We start from the raw sequence: 13,683 nt of genomic DNA, 5'->3' as shown, positions 1-13,683 counted from the left end.
GTGCTGCTCTATAATAATTCTTAAAGTTTGGTAGCTGCAAACCACCTTGTTTATACCATTCTGTTAATTTATCTAGTGCTATCCTCGGTTTCCCCCCTTTCCATAAGAATTTCCTTATTATTTTCTTTAGCTCATTGAAGAATTTCTCTGTTAAGGGAATTGGTAACGATTGAAATAGGTATTGTATCCTTGGGAAGATATTCATTTTAATGCAATTTACCCTTCCTATCAGTGTTAGTGGTAAATCTTTCCAATGTTCTAAGTCATCTTGTAATTTCTTCATTAATGGCTGATAATTTAATTTGTATAGATGGCTTAGATTATTATCTAGTCTAATACCTAGGTATCGGATTGCTTGTGTTTGCCATTTAAATGGTGATTCTTTTTTAAACTTTGTGAAATCCGCATTGTTCATTGGCATCGCTTCACTTTTATTTGCGTTGATCTTGTACCCCGATATTTCTCCATATTCCTTCAATTTCTTACATAATTCTTTTATTGATAATTCTGGTTCTGTTAAGTATACTATGATGTCATCTGCAAATAGACTGATTTTATATTCCTCTTTATTTTTATCCCTTTTATTTTATTTTCTGTTCTTATCAGTTCTGCCAATGGTTCTATTGCCAAAGCGAACAGTGAGGGAGATAGTGGACATCCCTGCCTAGTTGACCTGCTTAATTTAAATTGGTTCGATATATATCCATTTACTGTCACCTTCGCCATTGGATCCTTACATAATGCATTAATCCAATTAATATATTTCTCTGGTAGGTTGAACCTCTGTAATACTTTGAATAATTAATTCTATTCTACCCTGTCAAAGTCTTTTTCTGTGTCTAAAGCAACAGCCACTGTTGGTATCTTATTTCCTTGAACTGCATGAATTAAATTAATGAACTTAGAGACATTATATGCTGTTCGTCTTTTCTTAATAAATCCAGTTTGATCTAGTTTTACTATTTTTGGTCCACAGTTTGCTAATAGTTTTGCTATTATCTTATAATCTGAGTTAAATAGAGATATTGGTCTTTCCGATGCTGGTGTTAGTGGATCTTTCCCCGTCTTTGATATTACTGTAATTATTGCTGTTTTACAGGAATCTGGCATGTTTTGTGTTTCTTCTATCTGGTTCATTATTTCCAGGAGAGGAGGAATTAGTAACTCTTTAAATGCTTTATAGAATTCTATTGGGAGTCCGTCCTCCCCAAGCAGTTTATTGTTAGGTAGCTTTTTTAATGTATCTTGTATTTCCTCTATTTCAAATGGTTTTATCAATTTGTTTTGCTCTTCTTGCAATTTCGGTAGTTCAATTTTAGCTAGAAACTCACCTATTTTGTCTTCTTTCCCTTCGTTCTCAATTCGATATAGTTGCTCGTAGAATTCCTTGAAGTTTTCATTGATCTCTGTTGGGTTATACGTAATTTGTTTGTCCTTTTTCCTTGATGCCAATACCATTCTTTTAGCTTGTTCTGTTTTAAGCTGGCAAGCCAGTATTTTGTGCGTTTTTTTCTCCTAGCTCATAATACTTCTGCGTTATTTTCATTATGTTCTTCTCCACCTTATACTTTTGTAGTGTTTTGAATTTTATTTTTTTGTCTGCCAATTCTCTTCTTGTTGTACTTCCCTTATTGCTAATTCTTTTTCTGTATTTACTATCTCCCTTTCCACCTGTTCTATTTCCCAATTGTAGTCCTTCTTCATCTTAGTTACATAACTTATTTTCTGCCCTCTGATGAAGGCTTTCATTGCATCCCATAATATAAATTTGTCTTTTACTGATTCCGTATTTATTTCAAAGTACATTTTAATTTGTCGCTCAATAAATTCTCTAAAATCCTGTCTTTTAAGTAGCATGGAGTTTAATCTCCATCTATACATTCTTGGTGGGATGTCCTCCAGTTCTATTGCTAATAACAGGGGTGAGTGATCCGATAACAGTCTAGCTTTATATTCCGTTTTCCTAACTCTTCCTTGGATATGGGCTGACAACAGGAACAGGTCAATCCTTGAGTATGTTTTATGTCTACTCGAATAATATGTGTATTCCTTCTCCTTTGGGTGTTGTCTCCTCCGTATATCCAAAACTTGCATTTCCTGCATTGATTTATCCATAAATTTGGCAACTTTGTTCTTTCTGCTAGTCTTTTGTCCAGTTTTATCCATCTTTGAATCCAAATTAAGGTTAAAGTCCCCTCCTATCAATATATCTACAATCTTCAAAAAAATATCTTGCATAAACTTTTGATCCTCTTCATTAGGTACATATATATTGAGTAAATTCCAGAATATATCTGACACTTTATCATTACATATCTCCCTACTGGATCTATTATTTCCTCCTCTATTTTGATTGGTACATTTTTATTGATTAATATAGCTACACCTCTAGCTTTTGAATTATACAATGCTGTCGTTACGTGCCCTTCCCAGTCTCTCTTTAATTTCTTGTGTTCCACTTCAGTTAGATGCGTTTCCTGCATGAATGCTCTATCTATTTTTTCTTTTTTCAGTAAATTTAATAGCCTCTTCCTTTTAATTTGGTTATGTATTCCGTTAATATTTATAGTCATATAGTTCAACATGGCCATCTCATAATCTGTTTACATCTCATTTCTGTTTCCTCACCACCACCTTTCCCCTTTTCCCCATTTTCATTTCTCAGTTTTCTTTTTTTGAACACACTGTATGACAACACTTCTAAAACATAAAATATTTCAACCATTCCCACATCTAAAATTCCCTTAATCCCAAGTGTGTCCCCCCCCCCCCCACTCGAGTCCCCCCTTGTCCCTTGCCGGGCAACCACAACTCCCCTCTCCATTCGGACTGCGAACCCGTTCGCAAGTGTCAACTGATTTTGCAGTGACTGTTATTCTCTCCCACCCAACCCCCTCCAGAAGACTTTTATCTTCACATTACAACAAAGCTCCCCCTCTTTTCTTCTTTATTTATTTTTTTAACCCCTCCTCTTTTTTCCCCCCTTCTCCCTTACTCCCCTTTTCTTCCCTCTTTTAGTTCTTTCTTACTTATACATTATTTTTCTTCTTTATATTAAGTTTGTTGTCATTCTTGTTCTTGTTACATCTCTTCATCTCTCTTTCTGTCCTGCAGGCATTCTGCATATTCTTGTGCTTTCTCCGGATCCAAGAACAGTCTGTTTTGCTGCCCCGGGATAACTATTTTAAGCACCGCTGGATATCTTAACATAAATTTATAGCCTTTTTTCCATAGGATCGATTTTGCTGCGTTAAACTCCTTCCTCTTCTTTAGGAGTTCAAAACTGATGTCTGGGTAGAAAATTTTTTTTTGACCTTTGTATTCCAGTGGTTTTTTGTCTTCTCTCGTTTTATTCATTGCCTTCTCCAATATATTTTCTCTTGTCGTGTATCTCAGGAATTTTATTAAAACGGATCTTGGTTTTTGTTGTGACTGTGGTTTCGAGGCTAATGTTCTGTGTGCCCTTTCTATTTCCATTCCTTCCTGCATTTCTGGCATTCCCAGGACCTTGGGGTTCCATTCTTTTATAAATTCTTTCATATCTGTGCCTTCTTCATCTTCCTTAAGGCCCACTATCTTTATATTGTTTCGCCTACTATAGTTTTCCATTATATCCATCTTCTGCGCTAACAACTCCTGTGCTTCTTTAACTTTTTTGTCACTTTCTTCCAATGTACTTTTTAAGTCGCTCACTTCCATTTCTACCGCCATTGCACGTTCTTCCACATTTTCTAATCTTTTCTCTACATCTGCTATGACCAGCTCTATTCTACTCACTTTTTCTTCTGTACTTTTCATTCTTTTATTTCACTAAATTCTAGTGTCAACCATTCTTTTAATGCTTTCATTTGTTCTTGAAAATTTTTAAAATCTATGTACTGTCCATTCATTTTACCTCCTATTCGTCTGTGCAGAGCTTGATGTTCTCCTTCTTCTTCTTCTGTATCTGCTCTTGGGTTTGTGTCTTCTATTTCTCTTCCTTGTATCTGTGTCTCTTCTGTCTTTCTTGTTGCGCTGCTTGTCTCAGTTTGTTGGGTGTTTTTTTTCCATGGTTTTTTTATTTTTTTATTTTTCACACCATAAATCACATTAGCCATGATATACACTATTTCTTTTTCACACATATACAGTGACTTTTTCTCCCCCCCCCTCCTCCCAAGCCACCCCCCCACCCCCCCCTCTCATCCATTTTAGGTATACAATCTAGGTTGCATTAAGCCAGTCAGACAATGTTGTCATTCAACAAAATTACACCAGAAATTCTACTGAGTCCATTCTTTTCTTTCCTTCTCCTTTCATCAACTTAGGTAATGTTTGTCCCCGGTAGGTTTTCGCTATTGTATTTAATGTAAGGCTCCTATACTTGTTTGAATATTTCAATATTATTTCTTAACCTATATGTTATTTTTTCTAATGGAATACATTTATTCATTTAAATTTAGTAGTTTCTTCCTTTTTAATTTGGTTATGTATTCCATTAATATTTAAAGACATATAGTTCAGCGTAGCCCTTTTATATTTTGTTTATCTTCTCTTTCCGTTTTTCCATCATTACCTTTCCTCCTTTTCCATTTCTGTTTTCTTATTTTCAACTCTTTATAAGACAACATTTCTACAACATCCAACATTTTCCTTATTCTCCTATTTCTATCTTATTTATCCCCAATCTCCCCTTCACCTCCTGAGTTGTCCTTTATCCCTTGTCGGACAACCACATCTCCCCTCTCCATTTGGATTTGCGAATCCACTCGCAAGCGTCAACTGATTTTGCAGTGACCGCTATTTCCCCCCACCCCGCCTCCCCCAGAAAAGATTTCACTTTTCATATGTCACAAAGGTCACTCTTTTAATTCCCTCCTTATTCTCTCTATTCCATTACCTTCCCTTATTAATTCTTGTCTATACTATCTATATTTTCCTCTAAGTACAGATACATTCATGTATGCTCATTGTCTCTATTCACTCTTATACCTCTTTACCCGCATACATATCAATCGTGATCATTTTTACTCTCATTACCCGTCTTCATCCCTCAGTCTATTTTTGTCTTTACCCACATACATATCAATCGTGATCATTTTAACTCTCATTACCCGTCTTCCTCCCTCAGTCTATTTTTGTCTTTACCCACATACATATCAATCGTGATCATTTTTACTCTCATTACCCGTCTTCATCCCTCAGTCTATTTTTGTCTTTACCCACATATATATCAATCGTGATCATTTTAACTCTCATTACCCGTCTTCCTCCCTCAGTCTATTTTTGTAATTGTTCTGCAAATTTTCGTGCTTCTTCTGGATCCGAGAATAGTTTGTTTTGTTGTCCTGGAATAAATATTTTCAATACCGCTGGATGCTTTAGTATAAATTTATACCCTTTCTTCCATAAAATCGCCTTTGCTGTATTGAACTCTTTTCTCTTCTTTAGGAGTTCAAAACTTATATCTGGATAAATGAAAATTTTTTGCCCTTTATACTCCAGTGGTTTGTTGCCCTCTCTTACTTTTTCCATTGTCTTCTCCAGTACCTTTTCTCTTGTAGTATATCTTAGGAATTTTACTACAATAGATCTTGGTTTTTGTTGTGGTTGTGGTTTAGAGGCCAATACTCTATGTGCCCTTTCTATTTCCATTTCTTGCTGTAGTTCTGGACATCCTAGGGTCTTAGGGATCGACTCTTTTATAAACTCCCTCATATTCTTGCCTTCTTCATCTTCCTTAAGGCCCACTATCTTTATGTTATTTCTTCTGTTATGGTTTTCCATTGTATCTATTTTTTGAGCTAGTAGTTCTTGTGTCTCTTTAGTTTTTTTATTAGATTTCTCCAATTTCTTTTTTAAGTCTTCTACCTCCATTTCTGCTGCTACTGCCCGCTCTTCCATCTTGTCCATTTTCTTTCCCATTTCTGTTAAGGTCATCTCCATTTTATTTATTTTCTCTTCTGTGTTGTTTATTCTTTTTCTTAAATCCTTAAATTCCTGTGTTTGCCATTCTTTAAATGACTCCATGTATCCTTTAATAAGAGCAAGTATATCCTTTACCTTGCCTATCTTTTCTTCTTCTGTTTCACCATACTCTTCCTCTTCTTCTTCCTCTGGGTTGACCATCTGTTGTTTCTTTGTTGCCCTTTCCTCCTCTTCTTTCTTGTTTCTATTGTCTTCTGTGGTCTCTTCTTGCTGCAGGTGTTCTGCAGCTGTCGTTGCCGGCTGTGGAGATCGACTCCCCAGCTGGTCCCCCCTCCCGTCGGTGTGTTTTTTTTCATTCGCATCGCGCATGCGCGGTTGCGCACTTTTACTCGTCTCTGCGAGCCATTTTTGTAGTCCATTATTTACCGACCTGAGGGAGCGGGTTTCTCTCTCCACAACGGGCCTCTTCGGACAGGTAAGGCCTTCACTTTTTTCCTCCTTTGTCTTCTCTTCCTCTCTTCTTACCGTTGCTTTCGATTTTTCTTTTTTTGTCGCCATCTTCTTTCCACCTTTATACTCACTTTTCTGTAACTTTTATTTCTGTGCCTTTGTGTTTTCCTTTGTTTTTCCCGACTTTTCTGGAGAGGGCTGGAGTTCACCGTCCGGCCACTACTCCATCACGTGACTCCGATCCTTTTCCATAGTTTCTTGATGTTGGTCCTCTTCTTCTGGGCTGGTCATCTGTTGTGTCTCTAGTTTCCTTTTTTCTTTCTTACCCCTCCCCTTCCTGTTGCTTTCTTTATCTTCCAGCTGGGGGACCTGCTGTTGGGCCTCTCTCAGCTGTTCGTGCTGTGGAGTGAAACTCCACAGCTGGTCCCCCCTCCCGTCGCTGTTCTCCTTGTCGTGTGCAGTTGCGCACCCCTGTTTGGCTCCATGAGCCATTTTTGCAGTCCCGCAGTTGGTGGGTCGCGACCCTGCAGGGTCTCCACTAACCTTGGGGAGCGGGCTCCTCTTTCCACGGCGGGTCCCTGCTTTTTCGTGCAGGTAAGGCCTTCACCTTTCTCTTCCGGTGTCCTTCCTTCTTCTTTTCTTCCCGTTGTTTTTGGCTTTTCTTTCTTAGGCGTCATTTTCTCCACACCTTTATTTTTTATTTGCTATGATTTGTGTGTCTGGGGCTTTGCTTTTTTCCTTCTTTTCTGGAGAGGGCTGGTACTTTCCTACCGGCCACTACTCCATCACGTGACTCCTTCGGTTGTGCACATTCTTGATGAAGGGCTTTCCCTGGATGCTGCCTGATCTGCTGAGTCTGTGCGTTGTACTCGTCCCCCAACCTGACTTAGAGTAGTGTAACGCTCCCAAGCAGGGTCAAGATGCCTGCTGTCTCGGAGGGTGCAGTTGTAGTGATGCAGGTCCTCCACCAGAGGGTGGTAGACACCAAGCACAGGAACCCAGTTCCTGAGGCATAAAATTGGAAACTGTTTCAGAAAGTGTCCTGATCAGGAGTTTGTCCACATTCTTGACTTGGCTACTTGGAGAAGGTCAGCAGCAGAGGAAGTAGATCATTACAACCTCTCCCTGTGTAAACCCTTGCTCCCCCGCACATCTCCCTTAAACTTGTTCCCTGTCCCCTTAAACCTCTAGAGCGTGTGACGTTTTCACAAAGGACCTCCATCATCCCGGTCACAACCTATTTGCTCCCTTCAGGCAGAAGGTAGAGAGAGAAGCATCTCTAGGTTCAACCACAGTTTCTTTCCAACAGCTAGAAACTCCCCTTGGTACATCTGTCAGGGACTGCTCCTTCTCCACAAAAGGATTGTCTGCTCTATGGTAGCTGTGAATATTTATTCGCCATCTTTGAATTTATTATCTCCTTTCATTTTAATGTGTACTTTTGTAGTTTTTTTTTAAAAACAAGTACCTGTTCGATTGCAGCAAGTGAGAATCTTGGAGAATCTGTACACAACGCAGAGTGTATGTCAATCAACTTATTAACATTCTCCCCCATGGGGAAAGGTCCTGACTGCCCACTCAATCAATGATTTTGTGCACCTCTATCAGGTGGGAGGTACCGCCTCTTATCGGAAACATTACCCTGACCCTCTGGCGGTGGTCATACAGTGTGGAAACAGCCTCCTTGGCCCAACTTGCCCACACCAACCAAACTGTCCCACCTGCACTGGTCCCTCCTCCCTGCGTTTGGCCCTTATCTCTTTAAACCAGTGGTTCTCAACCTTTTTTTCACCACCCACCCCCCCGCCCACATGCCATCTTAGGTAATCCTTTACTAACCACAGAGCACCTATAGCATCCTATCCATGTGTCAGTCCAAAAGTTTCTTTAACGTTGCCACCCCATTCCATGCACCCACCACCCTCTGTGTGCATAAAAAAAAGTTTCCCCTCAGTTTCTTGTTAAATCTCTCCCCCCTCACCTTTAGCCCACATCCTCTGGTTACTGATTGTGAATGAAGTATCCTGGCCGATTACAGCCATCGTCAGTGGAGCAAGTGAATCTGGTCACAGATTCAGTAGAAACAGAGATTAGAAATGAAAACAGACAGAAGTAGAAACCCTCAACAGGCCAGGCAGCGTGTGTGGAGAAAGAAATCGAAGTAGTGCTTTGTGTTCCACGCCCTTTGTCCGAACTTTAGTCATTCGTTCTCGTCACCTCATTACAGGAAGGTGGATTGGAGAGGGTGCAGAGGAGATTCACCAGGATTGGAGAACACGTCGTATGAAGCAATGTTATCAGAGCTCGGGCTTTTCTCTTTGGAGCGACAGAGCATGAGAGGAGATTTAACAGAGGCGTATAATGTTATGAGGGGCTTTGATAGAGTGGACAGCCAGCATCTTCTTCCCGGGCGACAATAGCAAATGCCAGTCATGTTTAAGGTGAATAGAGGAAAGTTTAGGGGAGACGTCAGAGGTGGGTGCCTGTACAAGCCTCCACCACACATGGATGTAAAACAAAAATAGAGGGTGGTGGGTGTGAGGTAGGGAAGGGATAGGTTGTAGTGAAGTAGGTTTGTGGGCCGAAGGGCCTGTACTGTAATATTGTGTTCAATATGTGAGGGTGGAGGTGATATCATTGAATCATATCCTTAGCTGTAATAAATGTTTTCACTGGAGTGGTCATTTAAAACAGGTATGTATCTATCGATCTCTCTTTCTCTCGGAGAGGGTGGTGAACCTCTCTCCCTGGGGGTATTTAATGGAGAAGTGGGTATTATCTTTGAAAGGTCAGGGGACTGATGGCACTGGGGAGGCAGGTGAACTGGCAAGGTGGACTCGAGGGGCTGAAAGGCCTCCCCCTGTTCCTCTGTTCATTGTGAAGCTGACGATGGTTTAGTTAATGATCCACCCCTGCAAAGCCCCAGGACATACGAGGGGAAGGACTCTCAAGCAAACTCAGGAGGGTAGGCAGCATCCGTGGGTGGAATGGCTACCCTGCTCATCCCTCTGCCCACTCCCCCCGTCACCTCAGCTTCTTTATCATCCCACCTGTGGATCTACCTATTACCCCTCACCTGTTAGCCTGTGCTCCCCCTCCTGTACCTTTTTATACAGGCGCCGGCCGGTTTTTGGTTGTACCTTTTAATGAAGGGCCCAAACGCAAAATGTTGGCTCCCTTTCACATTCTGCTGAGCACCTCCACCAGGCTGGAGTAACTGGAAATGGGTAATTTGATGTTTGGGGCTGTGACCCTCCGTCCAGAGGCATCTGGAGTTGTCCCGCTGAATGACTGACCCTTTGCCTCTCTGCCCCTCCACAGGACCACGGGCTGGAGGACTGGACAGTGTTTAATTCTGCACAGGAGCTGGAGACCCTGGGACTGGACCGTCTGAAGAGAGAACTGCTGGGCCTGGGGTTAAAGTGTGGTGGAACTCTCCAGGAGCGAGCTGCCAGGTTGTTCTCCGTCAAGGGCCTGTCCAGGGAGCAGATCGACCCCTCTCTCTTGGCCAAGGCAGCCAAGGGCAGGAGGAAGTGAGGGGCTGGTCGACCTTGCCCCATGCCCTGAGCGGATGTTGGGAGGCACAGGCTTGCTCCCTCTCCGAGACCCTCTGACGTTCCCAATTAATCCCCCCTCACATGGCACCAAGTGGTGGGGTTGTGTCAACTTCAGCTGGAGCCACTCCTTAGTGCATTGCTCCAACACTTGACTCTAATAACGGGCAGTGTTTTGATCTGCAGCCAGGCCAGAGTTCTGGACACTGACCGAGACGTTTGCCTCCTCAGTTTTTATAATTTGGTGGAAAAATAAATGTCAGAATCGTTTCTGTATGTTCTCTTCAGCTCCCAGCTTTTTTTTTGCATGGGCGGGTCAGTTGCTGACAGCTTCTGGTGAGTGGGTCCTGTGGATGTCAATCAGTGATGACATATGGTGGGTGTGCCCTGTGGATGTCAATCACTATCACCAGCAGGTTCAATGGATTCAGACCAATAGTTGTCAGTCACTCCAGGTGGGCGTGGCCAGTGGGTGTCAGTCATTCCATGTGGGCGTGGTCAGTGGGTGTTAGTCACTCCAGGTGGGTGTTGGTCACTCTAGGTGGCGGGAGAAGGCAGGTAGGTGGAGTTAGGTCCTAAATTAGATCAGCCATGATCGTATTGAATGGCGGAGCAGGCTCGATGGGCCAGTTTTGACCTACTCCTGTTCCCACTTCCTATGTTCCTATGGGACCAGTGGGTGTCAGTCACTGCAGGTGGGCGGGACAAATAGGTGAGAGATTACAAGGATAGATATCAATATTCACAGTTATAATTCATTTATTACCATCTGACTGTACACATAGTCCAAACAGCGTTTCTCCAGACCATGGTATACACACATACACATTTAATACACAGCACATAATAATCACATACCAATATAATATATACTGTATAAATATTTTGAGAAGATTTACTCAATAACATGATACGGTTCATCAATCTCAAAGCCTGCGGAAAGAAGCTATTTCCCAGCCAGGCCGTCCTGATTTGGATGCTCCTGTACTTTCTTCCTGATGGTAGAAGGTCAAAGATCCTGTGTGTTGGATGGAAAGGGTCCTCAATAATTCACTAAGCCCTATTTAAACAACACTCCTAGTGAGGAAAGGGAGACCCCAGTGATCCTTGTGGCCATTTTGATGATCCTCTTTGTTAACTTCCGGTCTGATGCTTTGCACCTACCGAACTTTGGTAGCCAGACAATTGAACTCCCGTAAAAGGACATCAAGATGGGGGCCGGTAGCCTTGCCCTCCTCATGCCTTCCTGGCTAATGAGGAGGAGCGGGTCCAGGATAGAATGTTTATAAATATATATGCACCACTGTTCAGGCTTTCAGGCTTCTAGAGAGCTTTTGGAACATTGGAGTTTATAAATCAAAGTATTGAGTAGAGTTGGGATGTTATGATCAAGTGGAACAAGACATTGTTGAGGCCAAACGTTGAGTGCAGTTGTGGTAAGCTAACTACAGGAAGGATATCAATAAGACTGAAACAGCAAAGAGGAGATTTACAAGGATGTTGCCAGGATTGAGGAACTGAGAGATAACAGGGAGAGATTAAACAGGTTAGGGGTTTATTCCTTGGAGTGTGGGAGGATGAGGGGAGATTTGACATACAAAATTATGAGGGGGGTAGACGAAGTAAATTCAGGCAGGTTTTTCCACTGAGTTTAGGAGAGATACAAACCAGAGGTTAAGGGAGAAAGAGGAGAAGTTTAGGGGAACTTCTTCATCCAGAGAGAGGTGGGAGTGTGGAACGAACTGCCAGCTGAAGTGGTGAATGTGGGCTCAGTTTTTACCTTTAAGTAAAATTTGGGTAGATATGTGGAAGGAAGGAGTATGGACGGAACTGAGTGGTTTTCAGACTGCAGGCATGTAACGGCACAATCAACTAAATTTGCTGTAACGTGGGCAGTCTAGAAAAGAAAGTGCAGGAATTTTTAATCAATCCCTGCACCACGATTGACCCTGCAGGACCCCCTACTACTTTTCGGGGGAAGCCTGCAGTCTAAATCGCGCCGCAAAGCTCACCTCATGAATTCGACGTCCAGCTGATGAATTAGGCTAGGTTGCTCCATGTAAGCATCGGGACTAACGCCCACAGGAACTTAAGGTGTGCAGTGTAAACGACCACAAGGTGAGTAATTCTGTTAACTGATGTTAAATTTTTCTCAGATTTTTCTGACATTGCTGTCTAAAGAAAACTGTGGACTTGGGTGCAAGTCAGTGGGACTTGGCAGAATAATTGTTTGGCACAGACTAGAAGGACCTATTTCTGTGCTGTAGTGCTCTGTGGTTCTGTACCTTCTGCCTGAAGGTAGCAGTGAGAAGAGGGGGTGACCAGTTGTGGCTCTAACCAGGAGGTGCATGGGAGAGCAGTGTCTGGCCACCACTTTGTGTGGTGTTCGTGAGGGGCAGGAAGACAGACTCGGGCCTGATTGGTCTACAGATCTTCACCTCTTCACAGAGAACCTCGTGCAGCCATTGCACAGGGGCATGAGTGTTCTTTTAGGACCATAAGTCATAGGAGCAGAAATAGGCCATTCAGCCCATCGAGTCTGCCCCACCATTTAATCATGAGCTGATCCATTTTTCCACTCAGCCCCCACCCCACCCCTCACATCTCCCCATAACCTTTGATGCCCTGGCTAATCAAGAACTTGTCAGTCTCTGCCTTAAATCCACCCAATAACCCAGCCTCTACAACTGCAAATTCCACAGATTTACCACCCTCTGATTAAAGAAATTCCTCTGTTCTAAGTGAACACCCTTCAGTCCTGAAGTTATGCTCTCTTCCCCTGAACTCTCCCAGCATGGGAAACAACCGTTCTGCATTTACTCTGACCACAGCTTTCAACATTCAAAATGTTTCAATGCAATTTCGTCCCCCCCTCTCCACCCCATTCTTGTATATACCAAAGGGAGTAGGTCTAGAGCTGTCAAACGCTCCGCATACAATAATCCTTTCATTTCCCGAATCATCCTACAGGCCGTTGTGGAAGCCGGGTCATTGGGTGCATTTAAGGCAGAGACTGATAGGCTCTGGATTAGCCAGGGCATCAAAGGTTATGGGAGAAGGAAAATGGATCAGTTCGTGGTGAAATGGTGGGGGCAGACTTGGGGCTGAATGGCCTGTCTCTGCTCCAAGGACTTGTGGACTTCTATTCCTCTTCGAATGAATGCCAGCACTACATTGCATTGCAGTGCCCATGGAATCTCCACAAAGGGTCCTGACTTGAATCGTTGACTCCCCACAGACGCTACCTGACCCAGTGGGCCCTTGCAGTTTCTCCATCACTCCAGATTCTAGCGTCTGCCATGCAGATGAGTCCAGTTAAATCCACGGTGCTAATGATTGTTATACACACCGTACAAAATTCTTGCTTGCTGCAGCTGACCAGGTAACACTGAAAAATAAAAGCAGCATAAATTCAATTACATTAAAAAGATAGAGCATCAATATTCACAGCTAAAAGTCCCACAGGCTGCTGGGTTGCAGGAGACTGGCTGGTGGGAACCAGGTAATGGATCCAGGATCCCATAGGGCACTGAGGGCAAGAAGGGGATCCCGAAGGCGCCTTGGACGCTGAGGGCTTCCTGATCGGGTCGGAGGTTTGGATCCAAAGCTCGGTGAGGGGGGGGGGTGGGGGCAGATGAATGGAACTGGAGACCCCGCGGGAGCGCTGAAGGTGAATTCATGGACACTCAGTGACTCTGAAGGGACCCACTTTCGCTTCTCTTTCTCCTTGGGTGGCTGGGCAGTGTTCAAGAGGACACTCTGCCTTAGGCCA

General features: G+C 42.8%; 1 protein-coding gene across 1 annotated transcript in view; it reads left to right on the top strand.

Annotated features, from left to right (window-relative positions):
* The window catches only part of sde2 (SDE2 telomere maintenance homolog (S. pombe)), a 111,917-nt gene extending 101,719 nt beyond the window's left edge, over positions 1–10,198 (top strand). Inside the window, exon 7 of the mRNA XM_069887822.1 lies at positions 9,679–10,198. Coding sequence (XP_069743923.1) covers positions 9,679–9,894 — 216 coding nt within the window. The 3' untranslated portion in view covers positions 9,895–10,198. The remainder of the gene's footprint in view (positions 1–9,678) is intronic.
* Positions 10,199–13,683: the final 3,485 nt, after the last annotated feature.

The sequence above is a fragment of the Narcine bancroftii genome, chromosome 6, assembly GCF_036971445.1.
Source record: "Narcine bancroftii isolate sNarBan1 chromosome 6, sNarBan1.hap1, whole genome shotgun sequence".
NCBI classification, from domain to species: domain Eukaryota; kingdom Metazoa; phylum Chordata; class Chondrichthyes; order Torpediniformes; family Narcinidae; genus Narcine; species Narcine bancroftii.
Note: the sequence above shows the minus strand (reverse complement) of the source record. Positions and strands in the feature narration are given on the sequence as shown.